The sequence below is a fragment of the Balaenoptera acutorostrata genome, chromosome 5, assembly GCF_949987535.1.
Source record: "Balaenoptera acutorostrata chromosome 5, mBalAcu1.1, whole genome shotgun sequence".
NCBI lineage: Eukaryota > Metazoa > Chordata > Mammalia > Artiodactyla > Balaenopteridae > Balaenoptera > Balaenoptera acutorostrata.
The window spans coordinates 67,448,647-67,468,281 of record NC_080068.1 but is presented as its reverse complement, the minus strand read 5'-3'; the positions used below and the strand labels follow the sequence as shown (position 1 = coordinate 67,468,281).

Genomic DNA, 19,635 nt, shown 5'->3' with positions numbered 1-19,635 from the left:
CCACCATCAATGGATAAAAGTGTCCGTTTCTTTGTATCTTTTAAATTATTTATTTATTTATTTATTTATTTTTGGCTCTGTTGGGTCTTCGTTTCTGTGCGAGGGCTTTCTCCAGTTGCGGCGAGCGGGGGCCACTTTCATCACGGTGCGCGGGCCTTTCACTATCGCGGCCTCTCTTGTTGCGGAGAACAGGCTCCAGACGCGCAGGCTCAGTAGCTGTGGCTCACGGGCCCAGTTGGTCCGCGGCATGTGGGATCCTCCCGGACCAGGGCTCGAACCCGTGTCCCCTGCATTGGCAGGCAGACTCCCAACCACTGCGCCACCAGGGAAGCCCTGTATCTTTTAAATACTGAGTATTGTCACCCTTTTTTAAACCTTCAGAGTGATATTATCATTCGTCGCTTTTACAATTAGAAAAAAAAATTAAGACATTACAGGTTTTGCTATTCTTAAAACTAGATAGCTATTAATTAGGATGCAGTTAAAAAATACTAACCAAGTTATATTTAGGATAATTGCTCATGCTGAATAAAAGTTCATTAGCTGAATGGTTCTTTATGTTCAAGTAAAACAGTGCCCATCCTGCTGCTCAACTCTTTTCAAGGTACCTGAAGGAGAGACGATATAAATATACAGAAAATGTATATGATAAATACTTACTTGATAGAGAAAACGTGCAGGAAAACCAGCTAACGTGGAGATGAACTGACTGGAGTAGAACATACACAGTTTAACGTGCAAGTTAGGATGTGGGGAAAAACTCTTAAGGTATGGACTCAAAAAACAAGATGAAATTGGGAACTTACTGTGGAGGTGTATATGTTGCTCTGACAAATGAAGCTGAAAGATGCTGTCTTGCTGTTCTAGAACTGCATTTCCAAAAGCTTATTGTCACCGTCCACAAGAATGCCTACCAGTACCCCAGACTCAGCGTGTCCAAAAGAAAACTCATATACTTCCTCTCTTCCCCGCAGAACACTTAGTTAATTTTGGATCTAGGCCATGATGTTATATCTAGACTTGTAATGTGCAATACGTAAATATGGCTCATACAAATTGAGATGTGCTGTAAGTACTCACTGGACTTCAAAGACTTAGTATAAAACAGGATGTAAAATATCTCATTATAATTTTTATATAGATGACTTGTTGAAATGATCGTATTTTGGAAATACTGAGTTGCAAATATATTATTAAAAAATAATTTCACCTGTTTGTTCCCTCCCCTTTTTTAAAAAATGTGGCCACTGGAAATTTAAAATTACACGTGTGGCTCACATTATATTTCTATTGGACAGCAATGACCTACACCATTGAGATCTAGACCACTGAGATCAAGGGCTAGATTATGAAGCTAACCATCCGTTGTTATGCTCTAAGAATTCCAGAAAGGAGCAAAGAAGTGAGAGGAGGAAGGAGCTAGCTGTGAACTGGGTTTGGCTGGTTTTGACTTTGTAGAGTCGAAGAAGGGGATTACCAGGCATGGGAGAAAGGACCATAAAGCAACGATGAGAAAACTCGGTTTTAAATGCCAGATTTTCTAGAACTATGGCCCTCACTGTGTTATCTCTCTGCTGCTTCTGCCAGAGCCTTCAGCAGTGCCTCAGAACACTCTACTCATGTCTGAGCTGGACTACGAGGTAGCAAGCTTGAGCCAAAGGGTTAAAATGGGAAAGTATGTCTCCTGTATCCAGGAGCTGCCAATAAGAGAACCAAGAGGACAACGAACTGGAAGGGCAGAAATCAGCTGTCCAACTCCCCCCCGCTCCCATGTCCCACAACCCAGGAGATTCCTTTTCCAGTGTCAGCCTGGGAGTTCTCAGTCTGGGTGGAGAGTTTTGTTTGTATGTTTTTATTTTGGTTGTGCATTTCAAAGATGGTATCACTCCCTCACAGAGCCTCCTTTAACCTGTAACAAAACCCCAGGCTGTCCCAATCCCAAAGTTTGCCTGAACCTCACCAGAATTTGCCACATGCTACGGAATCTGTGCCTTGGATGCCAAAGTTGTCATCAGCGTCCAGCTTTGTATCCATCTCCTTTCCAATAAGCAGATGGCAGCCTGGCCCCAGTTACTTCAACTTCACTCACGTTCTTACCCCATGGAAATCCCTGCATGCCTTGTGCTCAGGCATGCCCAACTACTGAACAACTGAAGCTCAGGACCTTTTTCAACCTTATGTTACTAAAACAAAAAGCAGCAGTTGCCTGGAGCCAGAAAGGGGCTGAAGAAACTTTGGGGAGTGATGCATATTTTCACTATTTTGATTGTGGTGATGGTTTATCGGTATACACATATATTATCAAAATATGCACCTCCATAAAGCTGTTATCAATTATACCTCCATAAAGGCTATCAATTATACCTCCATAAAGCTGTTAAAAACAGTATTAACATGTTTCCTTCTCATAATCAGTTTCATCAATCAAGAAATTAATGAATAAATACTTATCTATCACCTACTCTGGCTATCTCCATCCCTGGTAGAAATAGTGTTTTCTTGGCCAAACGGCATCTAAAAGAAGCCATTCTATTATTTCCTTTACGCAAATAAAGTAGTATTTTAGCAGCATAGCTTCCTTAATGTATTTCATTGTGTTAACCAGAGGAAAAACTCATCTGATATATGTTCGAAACTAGTGAGTTGTCTTTCCACAGAATTATCTCTAGGGAATTAAAAATAAAACTCTGAAAACTTCACAACCCAGTACAGGCATACCTCATTTTATTGTGCATCGCAGACACTGCATTTTGTTTTGCTTTTATAAATTGAAGGCTTGTGGCAACCCTGCATTGAGCAAGTCTATCAGCAAAAAGATCACGACTCACTGAAGGCTCAGATGATGGTTAGCATTTTTTAGCAATAAAGTACTTTTAAATTAAGGTATGTACATTTTTTAGATATAACGTTATTGCACACTTAATAGACAACAGTATAGTGTAAACATAACTCTTACATGCACTGGGAAACAAAAAAAAATTCATGTGAATCACTTCATTGTGATATTCGATTTATTGCGGTGGTCTGGAACCGAACCTTAAGTATACCTGTAGAGCACAGTAGCTGTCTTAGGTTGGGTTTCACAGAAGCCTGAGATGGGGATTCTTGTACTAGTGATTTGAGGTTCTCAGGTGAAAACTATAAGGAAATGGGGCGTGCAAGACAGGGAAAGGGAAGAAGCAAAGCAAAGATGTGGGTGCCGCTGTAGTCCACCCCAGCCTGATCCCACAAGCAGCTATGGGGCAGGAATGACACTGCCAACCGGTTCCCCCTGGAGCAGGAAGGAGCCCTCCTAGCAATCATCCTTTAGCTACAGACCACACCTGAAGGCCCTGGGGTGTAACCACCTGAGCATGTCCTGGAAAGGCAGCTTCCATCAGCAAGGGCAATTCTTGAGAGAAGGTACAACTGTGAGCTGTTGGCAGCCTATACTCATAGCAGCTGGAGAATGAGGGCACCTACCCCCCTGAAAAACACAGTGTTTCCGTTTCCTCGTCTGTAAAATGGGACTAACAACATCAGCTACTTCATATGCTTAGAATCACACATAGCACGTGCTCAATAAATGTTATTGCTGCTGTTGTGTCTTCAGAGATGCCCACACTGGGCGTCTCACTGCCCAGGTGTAATCCAAACGCCCTACACAGCTGCACACCCAGGAGAAATTTTTGCCCCATCGTTACTTAATTAAGGGCAATCTAAAGATTTCACATTTAGGTGACTGCCTAGATAAACATATCCATTTTATCTGACATTTTCCCCAAGTTCAAAATCAAGCAAGGATAACCTTTTCTGTTTCTCTTTAAAGAGTGGGAATGGTGCTATCTCAATATCAGCTGCTTTTTAAAAATATTTATTTATTTATTTATTCATTAATTTTTGGCTGCATTGGGTCTTCATTGCTGGGCGCATGCGGGCTTTCTCTAGTTGTGGTGAGCAGGGGCTACTCTTCTTTGGGGTGCGTGGTTTCTCATTGCGGTGGCTTCTCTTGCTGCGGAGCACGGGCTCTAGGTACGCGGGCTTCAGTAGTTGTGGCACATGGGCTCTAGAGCGCAGGCTCAGTAGTTGTGGCACGTGGGCTCTAGAGCGCAGGCTCAGTAGTTGTGGCGCACGGGCTTAGTTGCTCCGCGGCACGTGGGATCTTCCCAGACCAGGGCTCCAACCCGTGTCCCCTGCATTGGCAGGCGGATTCTTAACCACTGTGCCACCAGGGAAGTCCCACATCAGCTGCTTTTTACTTCTGTGGGAGATCCTCAATAAATGGTCTTCATCTAGAGTGTGATAGGAAAAACAAAACCAAAAACAAAACCCCTCTCTCACCTATGCTGCGTGACCCCAATCATGAAACCAGTCTTCCTCAAGCAGCAGAGTTCCCACAGGTACACCCCATACTTGGAGCATAACTTAAAGTCCCAGGGGCTAATTCTCTGGTTCCTGCATTCTCCAGAAGCAAATACATAGAAAATTTAGACTCTTCCTCTGGTTCTCTCTCCTAGTTTTGGAAACCAAATTGACATCTCTTACAGCTGACTAAAGAAAGTGGGATGGGTCAGTGGCGACTAGACTCGGTTCCCAGGAGAGGGAAGGAATGCCAGCGAATTCGAGGAGGGGGCGGGCCTCGCTGAGGTGGCTGGTTCGCCTCGGCTTGGCGGCTTTTGGGAATGAGCACACCAAAGGAAGCCCTCGCGGGAGAGGCGGCCCTGGCCGCTGCGGGCAGGCCCCTGGGCGGCTGTTACCTTTTCTTGCACTGGGTCGATCCGCAGACGTGCGCCAGAATCATGGCCGCCCGCCGGAGCCTTCCCCTAGCCCCCGCCGGGCGCGGTAGGGAGGAGTCGGCGGGGCTCGGAAGCCCGGCCATTGGCCACGAGAGAGCCTTCGGCCTCGCCTTCCCCTGGACGCCGTGGGCTCCGCTCCCTACAGGGAGGTGGCGAGGGGCGAGGGGCGGGGTCCGGGGAGGCCACGCAAACCTTCCGCTGCGGCCGGAACGGAAATGGGTGCGTGGAGGTGGGGAAAAGTGAACTTGTATTTTTATATTGAAACGAATGAGGCTAAGCTGTGGAAGTAAATGTAACATATGCATGCGTTCTTAGAATAATACATGACTTTAAAATTAATTTAGCTAAGGGGAGGGAGACCCTCGGGGTAGCGATCTGCAGGGAGCCGCCCTCGGGGGCCAGGTTGAGAAACGCTGTCATCTACCCGGATGGCTCTTTCTGTAAACGAGTTCTTGCCTCTCGATGCGCGCCCTGAGCCCGGATCCAGGAGACGCCCTGTCCCGCGCTGGGCGTGGAGCTTCCCCGCGGCAAGCCCCTCTGCGAAGAGGACCGCAAATCCACCTCCCCACTCCCCGGTCAAACTCGTTTACTGAAACATCGTGAGACCTGCTGCATCTGGGCCTTCTTGGCAAAAACTGTAAGGACGGGGTTTAAACAGCCACAAGCAGAACTTGAGGGAACTTTGCAGTGAAAGCCAAGAGACTGGCTGTAGTGTAGATGGTACTGATGGCTTAAAGGGCCCTAGGAGGTCTTTTACTAGGCCGATTTATGTGATTGCCCGTTTGGGTGGGGCAATTTAACAACAGAATAGCCCCGTTTGCTTTAAGTTTCCTGGGAAACGAAGTTAAATACACTTTGGTTGTTTTCAAGTACTTACAGTTTCGTCAAACACCTGCAGTTTCGTCAAACACCTGCCACGTAACAGGTTCCTTCCATTACAAAGGCCTCAAAACGGAATTATGCCAGTAATATATGGACTCTCTCTACAGCAATGTTCAGTTGGGAGAAAATACAAATGTAGAAGAAGGTTGCCTTTTTATGTTTTCTTGGAGAGAAAAAATAACAAGTTTACGTTGTCTTTTCAGAGACTCTCAAGAGTGGACGGTCCTAGGAGAGAAACAGTGCATTGGAATTAACCTACAGTTCTCCTGCTGTGTCTTTCTTCTGTGTTTCTCCTTTGCTACTCACACAAAACACTTCACCTCTGGTCACCAAGTATATGGAGGTTTTTCCCACACCAAGCAATTCCCTACCGCACCAGCTGGGTACCCTACAATTTAACTCAAATCTAACACTACCTACCTGGAGACAGTGTCAGATCCCAGGGGTTAAGGGCTCAGTCCTACAAGACTGCTCCCACCTTACTTCAGATGCCAATCCCAAGTAGCAGGTCCCCAGGTTACCCACAACTTCGGTCTGATTTCCCACCACCCCCTTCCCCTTTGATTTGATTATTTGCTAGAATAGCTTACAGAACTCAGGGAAAAACTTACTGATGCTTACCAGTTTGTTAAAGGATAAGTAAGGGATACAGATGAACAGCCAGATGAAAACATACATAGTCTGAGAGGGTGCCGCCGCAGAAACCCCCATCCCCGTGGAACTGGGGTACATCACCCCTCCAAAGGTGAATGTATTCATTGGGCTGGAAGCTCTCCAAAGGGTACCACTGGGATTACGGAGGCTTCCTCATGTAGGCACGATCAATTATTAACTCCATTTCCATCCCCTCTGCCCTCTCTGGAGAAATGGGGAGCAGGCCTGAAAATTTCAAGCTTCTAAGTATGGCGTGGTCTTTCTGGTGACCAGTCCCCATCTAGGAGCCATCTAGGAGCCCACTCGGAGTCACTGCAATAGAACAAAAGATGCTTCTAGTGCTCTTGCCACTTGAGAATTTACAAAGGTTTAGAGAGCACTGTGTCAGGAACCAGGGACATAGACCAATATATATATTTTCTGTTATCTCACACACAGACTCTAGACTGTACCATATTTGATGCATCTGATACACTAAATATTACATTGCATTTATTGAGGAATTTCTACTATGCTTTATCATTTCCAATAGTGAAGAATTAAATATTTAATTTGTAGTTTTATGTTGCCTCAGATCAGTTGCTGAGCATGTTAGAAACAATGTTTTATCTGTCAGAAGTCTATTTCAATAAACTTTTTCACCTACTTCATTTTGTCCTTGATAGAAATATAAATTTTTCTTCTCTTTTGCCATAACAGTAGTATGAACTGTTTAGAATGTACGATGTTGTTACGTGTATATGAAATACATAGCTCTTAAAAGTGCTTTATATTTTTATTAACTTTCAAGAAGAAATTTCATTGTTAGAATGTGGGGAAATTGTGGTTATGCAAATGACAGATATTTTGCTAATACTCTAAGCTCTACAAATGTTTAATGGTAACAATTTCTTTGGCACACTATAGCCTTTATTAGTTGGTTTCCATTTTCATATTTTACAAGCCAATATCCTATATACATATATGCTATTAGCACCTTTAATGTGAAGTTGATCTGTATTATTGTTTTCCCAAAACAGCTGTGGAGAAGTTTCATTCCATCTAAAAATAAATGTTGAGACCCAATGATGTATTTAAGAAACAATACAAATCCTCTCCACAAAACTGTATTTTTTTTCCACTTTTCATTACAATGAAAGAACATGAAGATTGAAGTTATCAGTTTCCTTTCCTGTAACAGTATGAGTGTCCAAGGATACAGAGTTATTTCATTCCACCGCCAAAGAAGTGGATTTTCTTTTGCCCAGATTCCTCAACTGTAGGAACTTTCTGATGCCCATTATCCTCAACTGTAAAATGAGAGAACTGAATTATCTAAACTTCTTTCCAGCTCTATAATTTTATTATTTTTAATATTGTATGTTCTACAGAACGCCCAGAACAACCAACAGTAACATTTTCTAAAGATCATAAATATTAGAGGAAGGAATCAATAAGCAAGTATAGTACATTGGGCAACCTTTTCCTTATCGTGCAACCATACCCGTTTTGAAAAGTTGTATTGTATAATTCCACTACTCCTTCAATTGTGTGCATTTTTAGTAATTACCAGTACCTAGAAAAATTGCAAATCTGATGCTATAATACATATTTTTTAAATCCCATGTTGGTATTTCCTTTTTATAAAGAATCTTGCCTGAAACAGTAAATGTATGAAAGCCACTGTGGCTTGTATAATTCAACTTAATGTTTTAAAAAAGCCATGTACACCATCAAGATTTTTTGAAGTGGCAGAGGATACGGGGATGAGTACAAGGATACCCAAATCTCTTCAGATTGAACCTGATTCTGAACCTGATGTAGATGATGGTTATGAACATAGGTCTATCCAGTTAGCTCTAAACATACACTGAATTTTTGTGCGAAGTCAGTTCTGACGAGTCAGATCACTCTCCTAGATAATGTCATAGACTTTCTTCCTGAGGCTGATCCCTGTCTCAGTGAATGGCACCACTCTGTCCACTTGTTCAAGAAAGAGAGCTGAGAATCACTCTCAACTTCTCCCCCATTCCAGCCCCTCACAAATCCATTCTCCCCGAAGTTACCAGAATGGTCTTTATAAAATGCAGATTTTTACAGGTGTCCCTCTCTTGCTAAAAACCCTTAAGTGGTTCCCTACTGGCCTGAGGATAAACGCCTAACCCCCTCAGTAGACTTCCAAGGCTCTTTATAGTTGCCTCCCTCCCACCCCCCAACCCTCGCCTTCCTCTTTACCCTCTCCCCCTTTCTGCCAAGCCCACCTCTCCATCTTCTGCCATGGCCCTGCTCAGTTACTCTGATTTCCCCCAAGTACAGGAATGTCTCTTGGCCCACTCAGCCTGAAATGCTCTTTGGCCCTTTCTTCCCTGGCTAGCTCCTACTGTCCCATCAGGTCTCTGATTAGATGACTTCCTCCAAGTAGTCTCCCAGGTTCCCCTCGCACGGGCCCTCATAACACCACACTGTAACCCTACCACAGCCCTTCTCACACAGTACTGTAATCACCCATTTTCCTCCAGTTCCACTAAGCTACTAAACCGTGCCCTGAAGGAAGCTACATGTGGAAAGAGTCTGAGCTTTCAAATCAGAGAGACCGGTTCCTGCAGGCATAAGTTGTGTGCGCTTCAGCAAGTTTTGTAATCAGCCTGGGTCTCAGTTTCCTATCTGTAAAGAAAGAGGACCATTATAAAGATTAAGGAGACAACGTGTAAAGTATTTGCACACAGCTGGGCACTTAGTAGATGCTGAATAAATAGTAGTTACAAATGGTAACATTTCTGCCCCCCAAATCTCCTCCATAGACTGGACTGCTCTCAAGAGAGTGAACACCCTCTTATCACTACCAAGTAGAGAGAGATGAAAGAAAAAACTGATTTTTCTGACCCCCTCCAAAAGATCCTCATTAGCTATATATACGTAAAGGAGGTTATCTGACTGGTCTTTCATGCCTCAGTTTCTTTATCAACAAATACAACATCTTGAAATGATACATCCCCTTGCTTATTATTTGTTGGAAGGAATATGATTTTCCTTTGGCCACACTGCACAGCTTGCAGGATCTTAGTTCCCTGACCAGGGATTGAACCCAGGCAACCTCAGTGAAAGCTCCATGTCCTAACCACTGGACCACCAGGGAATTTCCCCCAAAAGAAATGTGATTTTAAAACATTAAAATATTGAAACTAGGGACTTCCCTGGTGGCTCAGTGTTTAAGAATCCACCTGCCAATGCAGGGGACATGGGTTCGAGCCCTGGTCTGGGGAGATCCCACATGCCGCAGAGTAACTAAGCCCGTGTGCCACAACTACTGAGCCTGCGCTCTAGAGCCCACGAGCCACAACTACTGAGCCCGTGAGCCACAACTACTGAGCCTGAGTGCCACAACTACTGAAGCCCGTGTGCCCTAGAGCCGGTGCTCCACAACAAGAGAAGCCACTGCAATGAGAAGCCCGCACACTGCAGAGAAGAGCAGCTCCCACTCGCCACAACTAGAGAAAGCCTGCGTGCAGCAACGGAGACCCAATGAAGCCAAAATTAATTAATTAATTAATTAATCAAAGACCAAAAATATATACATATATTGAAACTAATTGGAAGCTAAAAGACCATAAATAATGTAAAACAGTAAACCCTCACTTTTAGTCATGACCCGTAACATTTTCCTCTCTGTATTCTTTTTACCAGAAAAGACAAGTTGTAAAACAGGTTGCTGGGAATTTCACCACACTTTCTGTCCCCATCTATTATGACAGTAGTGGAACTAAGCAAGTGAGCGGCTAGCAGAGGAAGCCCTAGTAGTCAGGAAAAGCTATATTCTGGGCAACACAGCCATGCATAATTGAGATTAAGTTTTTTACAATTTATCATCAATCTTAGACTCACAGGCTATTAGAACTAAAAAACACATTAGCATTCTGGAAAAAAAAGAGAAGATTGAACACATATATATTTCATTTCCTTCCCTCCAAATTCTTCAAAAATGACAGTAAAAAGATTGTGTTAAAACACACAAGCTAAAAAGAATGAGAGAGGAAGCATAGCAACAAAATGTTGTAAGCTGGAAAATAGTGAATGAGTGGTAATTGACTCAGATAGCTGACTTAGATTTAAATCCTAAACCTGCAGAGGAAAAGCTAAGAAGCAAACCAGTTCCACTACAGAATCCCAGGAAGGTCTGGGGTTGGCAGCACCAAGTACCTCTGAAATAGGGCCAATATAGGCCTACTGAGGGATTGAGTTAATTTCTGTTTAAGAAGCAATTAGACCCTCAGATCACTCTCTCTCACTCCATGCAGCAGATCAAATGTCTCTCTACCACCCCATCCAAATACTGGAAGTTTACTCTCTGGAGATAGAAAACAGTTTCTGGACATTTGGCCCAGTTGAGAGTACTGAACCCAGAAGTATTAGCAGAATATTTATATAGTGAACATTGAGAAGACCCTACACAGACACCTCCTCAATGTCTTTTCTTGATGAGCTCTGGGATGAAGGGAGCCAGGGCTATATCTTCGAAGCAGGAAATTGGAAAATATTTCTCTAGAGAACATGAGTAGTCCAAAATAATATCTATAGATATGACAAAATTTTCTGGCCAAATCACCCTTCAGTGAATCCTATCATCAACAAGCCCAGAGCTTCCAAGAAGCTTAGAGCCCTTAAATATAAGCAGATGGCCAAAGATCACCAGATATCTGAAGGAAAGTCGGTAGCACAAAGACAGAAACTAAAACAAAGGAATGGGTGGTGGGGGTTTGGGGGAGCCAACTTAGAAAAAAAGGAGACCATATAGGCAAAATAATGCCTTAAATAAATGTAATTAAAGTGCTCAAAGAGGAAAAGCTATTTTACCCATAGAAAAAGAAAAAGGCAATGGACTTCAAGACTTACTATAAAGTTACAGTAATCAAGACAGTAAGATATAGGTGAAAGAATAAACAAATAGATCACTGGATCAGAATAGAGAGCCCAGAAATAGACCCCCATAAATATAGTCAACTGATCTCTGACAAAGAAGTAAAGATGGTATAATGGAGCAAAATTTGTCTCTTCAACAAATGGTGCTGGAACAACTAGACACCCAGATGCAAAAAAAAAAAGAATCTAGGCACAGACCTTACACCCTGCACAAAAATTAACTCAAAATGGATCATAACTTAAATGTAAAACACAAAACTATAAACTAGTAGAGGATAACATAGGAGAAAACCTAAATGACCTTGGATCCAACAATGCCCTTTTAGATACGACACCAAAGACATGACCCATGAAAGAAAGAATTGATAAGCTGGACTTCCTTAAAGTTAAAAACTTCTGTTCTGTGTATGACAATATCAAGAGAATGAGAAGACAAGCCACAGAATGGGAGAAAATATTTGCAAAAGACACATCTGATAAAGGACTGTTATGCAAAATATACAAAAACTCTTAAAGTTCAACAATAAGAAAAAAACAACTCAATTAAAAAATGGACCAAAGACCTTAACAGACACCTCACTGAAGAAGATATATAGGTGACCTATAAGTGTATGAAAAGATACTCTACATCATATGTCATCAAGGAATTGCAAATAAACAACAATGAGATACTATTACGCATCTATTATTGTGGTCAAAATCTAGAACACTGACAACACCAATTACGAACAAGAATGTGGAACAACAGGAACTCTCATATACTGCTGGTGGGAATGCAAAATGGTACAGCCACTTTGGAAGACAGTTTGGCTTCTTACAAAATTAAACATATTCATATTCATTACAAACCATACAATCCAGCAATAATGCTGCTTAGTATTTACCCAAAGGAATTGAAAACTTATGCCCACACAATAACCTGCATAAGGTGTTTATAGCAGCTTTACTCATAATTTAAAACTTGGAAGCAACTGCAATATCCTTCAGTAGGTGAATAGATAAACGAATTGTGGTACATCCAGACAATGCAATATTATTCAGTGGGAGAGGACTCGGGTTGGCTGCATGAACACAGCCTGAAGGGGGCTAGTGTGCCACAGCTAGCCGGGAGGGAGTCCGGGAAAAGGTCTGGAGCTGCCGAAGAGGCAAGAGACTTCTTCTTGCCTCTTTGTTTCCTGGTGCGCGAGGAGAGGGGATTAAGAACACGCTTAAAGGAGCTCCAGAGATGGGTGCCAGCCGCGGCTATCAGCACGGACCCCAGAGACGGGCATGAGATGCTAAGGCTGCTGCTGCAGCCACCAAGAAGCCTGTGTGCGAGCACAGGTCACTCTCCACACATCCCCTCCTGGGAGCTGGTGCAGCCCGCCACTGCCAGGGTCCCGTGATCCAGGGACAACTTCCCCAGGAGAACACACGGTGCGCCTCAGGCTGCTGCAACGTCACGCTGGCTTCTGCCGCCGCAGGCTCGCCCCATATCCGTACCCTTCGCTCCCCACCACCTGAGTGAGCCAGACCCCCCGAATCAGCTGACCCTTTAACCCCGTTCTGTCTGAGTGAAGAACAGGTGCCCTCAGGCGACCTACATGCAGAGGCGGGTCCAAATCCAAAGCTGAACCCTGGGAACTGTGCGAACAAAGAAGAGAAAGGGAAATCTCTCCCAGCAGCCTCAGGAGCAGCGGATTAAAGCTCCACAATCAACTTGATGCACCTACATCTGTGGAATATCTGAATAGACAACGAATCATTCCGAATTGAGGAGGTGGACTTTGGGAGCAAGAATATATATATTTTTTCCCTTTTCCTCTTTTTGTGAGTGTGTATGTGTATGCTTCTGTGTGTGATTTTGTCTGTATAGCTTTGCTTTTACCATTAGTCCTAAGGTTCTGTCTGTCCGTTTTTTTTCTTTTTCTTTTTTTTAGTATAGTTTTTAGCACTTGTTATCATTGGTGGATTTGTTTTTTGGTTTGGTTGCTCTCTTCTTTCTGTCTTTCTTTTTCTTTTTATTACTTAAAAAAATTTTTTTAATAATTATTATTTATTTTAATTATTTCATTCTATTTTATTTCTTTTTTTTATTTTATCTTCTTCTTTCTTTCTTTCTTTTTTTCTCCCTTTTATTCTGAGCCGTGTGGATAACAGGCTCTTGGGGCTCCGGCCAGGAGTCAGGGCTATGCCTCTGAGGTGGGAGACCCAAGTTCAGGACATTCGTCCACCAGAGACCTCCAAGCTCCAGGTAATATCAAATGGTGAAAATCTCCCAGAGATCTCCATCTCAACGCCAAGACCCAGATCCACTCAATGACCAGCAAGCTACAGTGCTGGACACCCTATGCCAAACAGCTAGCAAGACAGGAACACAACCCCATCCATTAGCAGAGAGGCTGCCTAAAATCATAATAAGGTCACAGACACCCCAAAACACACCACCAGATGTGAACCTGCCCACCAGAAAGACAAGATCCATCCTCATCCACCAGAACACAGGCACTCTTCTACCAGGAAGCCTACACAAGCCAGTGAACCAACCTTAGCCACTCGGGGCAGACACCAAAAACAACAGAAACTACGAACCTGCAGCCTGTGAAAAGGAGACCCCAAACACAGTAAGTTAAGCAAAATGAGAAGACAGAGAAACACACAGCAGATGAAGGAGCAAGGTAAAAACCTACCAGACCAAACAACTGAAGAAGAAATAGGCAGTCTACCTGAAAAAGAATTCAGAGTAATGATAGTAAAGATGATCCAAAATCTTTGAAATACAATGGAGAAAATTCAAGAAACGTTTAAGAAGGACCTAGAAGAACTAAAGAGCAAACAAAAAATGATGAACAACACAATAAATGAAATTTAAAATTCTCTAGAAGGAATCAATAGCAGAATAACTGAGGCAGAAGAACGGATAAGTGACCTGGAAAATAAAATAGTAGAAATAAGTACTGCAGAGTAGAATAAAGAAAAAAGAATGAAAAGAATTGAGGACAGTCTCAGAGACCTCTGGGACAATATTAAATGCACCAACATTCAAATTATAGGGGTCCCAGAAGAAGAAGAGAAAAAGAAAAGGACTGAGAAAATATTTGAAGAGATTATAGTTGAAAACTTCCCTAATGTGGGAAAGGAAATAATCAAGTCCAGGAAGCGCAGAGAGTCCCATACAGGATAAATCCAAGGAGAAACACTCCAAGACACATATTAATCAAACTATCAAAAATTAAATACAAAGAAAAATTATTAAAAACAGCAAGGGAAAAACAACAAATAACATACAAGGGAATCCCCATAAGGTTAACAGCTGATCTTTCAGCAGAAACTCTGCAAGCCAGAAGGGAGTGGCAGGACATATTTAAAGTGATGAAAAGAAAAAACCTACAACCAAGATTACTCTACCCAGTAAGGATCTCATTCAGATTTGATGGAGAAATTAAAATCTTTACGGACCAATCACAAGCACTGAAATTGAAACTGTGATTAAAAATCTTCCAACAAACAAAAGCCCAGGACCAGATGGCTTCACAGGCAAATTCTTTCAAACATTTTGAGAAGAGCTAACACCTATCCTTCTCAAACTCTTCCAAAATATAGCAGAGGGAGGAACACTCCCAAACTCATTCTATGAGGCCACTATCACCCTGATACCAAAACCAGACAAAGATGTCACAAGGAAAGAAAACTACAGGCCAATATCACTGATGAACATAGATGCAAAAATCCTCAACAAAATACTAGCAAACAAAATCCAACAGCACATTAAAAGGATCATACACCATGATCAAGTGGGGTTTATCCCAGGAATGCAAGGATTCTTCAATATACACAAATCAATCAATGTGATACACCATATTAACAAATTGAAGGAGAAAAACCATATGATCATTTCAGTAGATGCAGAGAAAGCTTTCAACAAAAGTAAACACCCATTTATGATAAAAACCCTCCAGAAAGTAGGCATAGAGGGAACTTACCTCAACATAATAAAGGCCATATATGACAAACCCACAGCCAACATCTTCCTCAATGGTGAAAAACTGAAACCATTTCCACTAAGATCAGGAACAAGACAAGGTTGCCTACTCTCACCACTATTATTCAACATAGTTTTGGAAGTTTTAGCCACAGCAGTCAGAGAAGAAAAAGAAATAAAAGGAATACAAATTGGAAAAGAAGTTAAGCTGTCACTGTTTGCAGCTGACATGATGCTATACATAGAGAATCCTAAAGATGCTACCAGAAAACTACTAGAGCTAATCAATGAATTTAGTAAAGTAGCAGGACACAAAATTAATGCACAGAAATCTCTTGTGTTCCTATACACTAATGATGAAAAATCTGAAAGTGAAATTAAGAAAACACTCCCATTTACCACTGCAACAAAAAGAATAAAATACCTAGGAGTAAACCTACCTAAGGAGACAAAAGACCTGTCTGCAGAAAAATATAAGACACTGATGAAAGAAATTAAAGATGATACAAATAGATGGAGAGATATACCATATTCTTGGATGGGAAGAATCAACATTGTGAAAATGACTATACTACCCAAAGCAATCTACAGATTCAATGCAATCCCTATCAAACGACCACTGGCATTTTTCACAGAACTAGAACAAAAAATTTCACAATTTGTATGGAAACACAAAAGACCCCAAATAGCCAAAGCAATCTTGAGAAAGAAAAATGGAGCTGGAGGATTCAGGCTCCCTGACTTCAGACTATACTACAAAGCTACAGTAATCAAGACAGTATGATACTGGCACCAAAACAGAAATATAGATCAATGGAACAGGATAGAAACCCCAGAGATAAACCCATGCACATATGGTCACCTTATCTTTGATAAAGGAGGCAAGAATATACAGTGGAGAAAAGACAGCCTCTTCAATAAGTGGTGCTGGGAAAACTGGACAGCTACATATAAAACAATGAAATTAGAACACTCCCTAACACCATACACAAAAATAAACTTAAAATGGATTAAAGACCTAAATGTAAGGCCAGACACTATCAAACTCTTAGAGGAAAACATAGACAGAATACTCTATGACATAAATCACAGCAAGATCCTTTTTGCCCCACCTCCTAGAGAAATGGAAATAAAAACAAAAATAAACAAATGGGACCTAATGAAACTTAAAAGCTTTTGCTCAGCAAAGGAAACCATAAACAAGACAAAAAGACAACCCTCAGAATGGGAGAAAATATTTACAAATGAAGCAACTGACAAAGGATTAATCGCCAAAATTTACAAGCAGCTCATGCAGCTCAATATCAAAAAAACAAACAACCCAATCCAAAAATGGGCAGAAGACCTAAATAGACATTTCTCCAGAGAAGATATACAGATTGCCAACAAACACATGAAAGAATGCTCAAATCATTAATCATTAGAGAAATGCAAATCAAAACTACAATGAGATATCATCTCACACCGGTCAGAATGGCCACCATCAAACAATCTACAAACAATACATGCTGGAGAGGGTGTGGAGAAAAGGGAACCCTCTTGCACTGTTGGTGGGAATGTAAATTGATACAGCCACTATGGAGAATAGTATGGAGGTTCCTTAAAAAACTAAAATTAGAACTACCATACGACCCAGCAATCCCATTACTGGGCATATACCCTGAGAAAATCATAATTCAAAAAGAGTCATGTACCACAATGCCCATTGCAGCTCTATTTACAATAGCCAGGACATGGAAGCAACCTAAGTGTCCATTGACAGATGAATTGATATAGAAGATGTGGCACATATATACAATGGAATATTACCCAGCCATAAAAAGAAACGAAATTGAGTTATTTGTAGTGAGGTGGACGGACCTAGAGTCTGTCATACAGAGTGAGGTAAGTCAGAAAGAGAAAAACAATACCGTATGCTAACACATATATACGGAATCTTAAAAAAAATGGTCATGAAGAACCTAGGGACAAGACGGGAATAAAGACACAGACCTACTAGATAATGGACTTGAGGATATGGGGAGGGGGAAGGGTAAGCTGTGACAAAGTGAGAGAGTGGCATGGACATATATACATACCAAACGTAAAATAGATAGCTAGTGGGAAGCAGCCGCATAGCACAGGGTGATCAGCTCGGTGCTTTGTGACCACCTAGAGCGGTGGGATAGGGAAGGTGGGACGGAGGGAGACACGAGAGGGAAGAGCTATGGGGATATATGTATATGTACAACTGATTCACTTTGTTATGAAGCAGAAACTAACACACCATTGTAAAGCAATTATACTCCAATAGAGATGTTAAAAAAAAATGGGTTTCCGTCTGGTGATGCTCTTGATTATAATTCCTCATTTTCATATAGTGAAATTTGAAAAGACTGTACATGTAAATTACTCCTGCAAAATTGTTTCTCTGAAACATGTATCTTAGAACGGAAAACCGTCAGATTTGATTCTCTTTCATTTCTTAAATAAGGCGGCAGAGGCTCAGAGAGAAGAAACTAATTCAAGATCTTGCCACAGCTAAGGGAACACAGGGAACTGGGACGAGGTCTCCTGCCCTCCTGAGGCAGGGCTGCCCCACCCCCACACACGCGCTGGTTCCATGCGTTGATAGAGACCTCTGGCTCCCATGTTCTGTAAACCCATATTCCAGACATATCGTTCTGGGACTTTTCATCTCTCCAATTAATTTCATTTGTATTTACAAATATTTCCAACCTCCGATTTACTCCTTACCCATTACTATCTATATTAGATGCAATTTATGTGCATCCTCACATGGACTCTTTGCCACTTGCAACTTGAGAGCTCTGGCTACTGCCACCATTGCCGCTCCACCGAACACTGTTGAAGTCTCCTTCTACCGGGGGAGGACTGGAGGCTGGCATGGCCTCCATCATGCCCACCATAGCAGAAGCCATGGCAGCTCTTACAGACCCACAGAGGCTCTGGGCTGCGAAGCATGGGATATGAATTTCCCATCAGATGTCCAAAGGTGTCAAGTAACACAACAAAAATGGGGCAAATTTTGACCGATGAGAGTCATAAGGAGGGAACCAACAGGTAAATTCATTTCGTTTCTTTCCCGCAATGAACTCCTTCAACATGCAGTGGTTCCTTATGGCCTATCTGGAGACATCTTGTGTGAGCAAATTTCCAGCTGTATTTCCTTTTGAAGCTGTGGCCAGTGCAGGAATGGTCCACCCTTCTCTGCCTCACACTCCCTTCCTCCTCACTCTTGCTGTCCTGGGATTGCATCCCCCAATAAAACATTCACATGAAGGCTTTGTCTTGGGCTCTGTTTTTCAGTCAACTCATACCATAAAAGTGTCAATTTTGGAGAAATAAAATTCTTACAAATTAAAAATATCCTTTCACAAACTCAGCTGGCAATTATTTTAGAAAAAAAAATTTTTTTTTTCCCTGAGATCTCCTGAGTCCTGGTAATGGGGAGATGGGACACACAGGAGGAAGCACAGAAGAGATAGAAGGTAACATAATGTTCATCACAGGCCCCCACTTTTGTCTCCAGTTTAAAAAGCAGTTTAACATCACTGCTATCTGCAGATATTTGATGTTTAGTAATGAACATAGAATCTAGAAGAGAAAGTCTTCAAGTGAGGTGAGGAGATGGGTGTGTATATTCTTCTAGGATATCTAGAATACTTAGGTAATCACTTCTAGTATAGGCTCTTTGAATTGCCATTAAGTTCAATGATTTGGGCAGAAACTCTCTTCCCTTTGAAAGGTATATGTTAGCTACCCTCTCGGATCCTGAAGGAGGGAGGAGGTTTAATTTATGGGAAGAAAGGCCTAGGAAAGCAGGTCGCAGCCCTCGGAACTTAGAAACACCAGCCCAGCTCTATTAATCATGGTTTTTATTTTCTATATTTTATGATACTTTGACATTGTAGGGGCCTTGCAGACCCTGGAGGGCTGCCCCTCCCAGGGTTGGCTAATTTCTAGAGATGGAAACAACTTGCCATGAGCATGCCTTTATATGCAAATCAACCAGTCCAGAGCCCATACTCCAACCACCTCTTTTATCAAACTCTCACACACCAAGCCAATATTCCCCCTGCCCTAAATCACTCCAGAGCCAGGTACTAGATAGCTAGGAACCACTACTATAGCCCAGAACCTGAAGAAATTATTCAAACTACTTAATCCTAAACTGTTTAATGTGCCCTGCTTTGCCTTTCCTGAAGAGATCACAGTAAAGCTTGTGCTCATGCTTTCTCCTCTTCCTTCTGTCTCCTGACCCACCCTGGTGCTTCCCTATGCAGTCCTGCATGGAATGTTGTGCCTCCTGTTTCCAGACATCTATGAGTATAAATTTCCTCCTGCATGAAAATCATTTCTGTCTGCATGTCTTACCATACCTAATTTTTTAAAATAAATAAATTTATTTATTTATTTATTTTTGGCTGCGTTGAGTCTTCCTTGCTGCGCACGGGCTTTCTCTAG

At 42.1% G+C, this 19,635-nt stretch overlaps 1 protein-coding gene across 1 annotated transcript in view; it reads right to left on the bottom strand.

Moving 5' to 3' along the window:
• The window catches only part of LOC114236131 (uncharacterized), a 28,701-nt gene extending 10,612 nt beyond the window's left edge, over positions 1–18,089 (bottom strand). The window contains exons 1-4 of the mRNA XM_057546309.1: positions 17,947–18,089; positions 4,737–4,973; positions 807–869; positions 661–709 (exon numbers count right to left, since the gene is read on the bottom strand). Of these exons, the coding sequence (XP_057402292.1) occupies positions 661–709; positions 807–869; positions 4,737–4,973; positions 17,947–18,089 (492 nt within the window). The remainder of the gene's footprint in view (positions 1–660; positions 710–806; positions 870–4,736; positions 4,974–17,946) is intronic.
• Between the last annotated feature and the right edge of the window lie 1,546 nt (positions 18,090–19,635).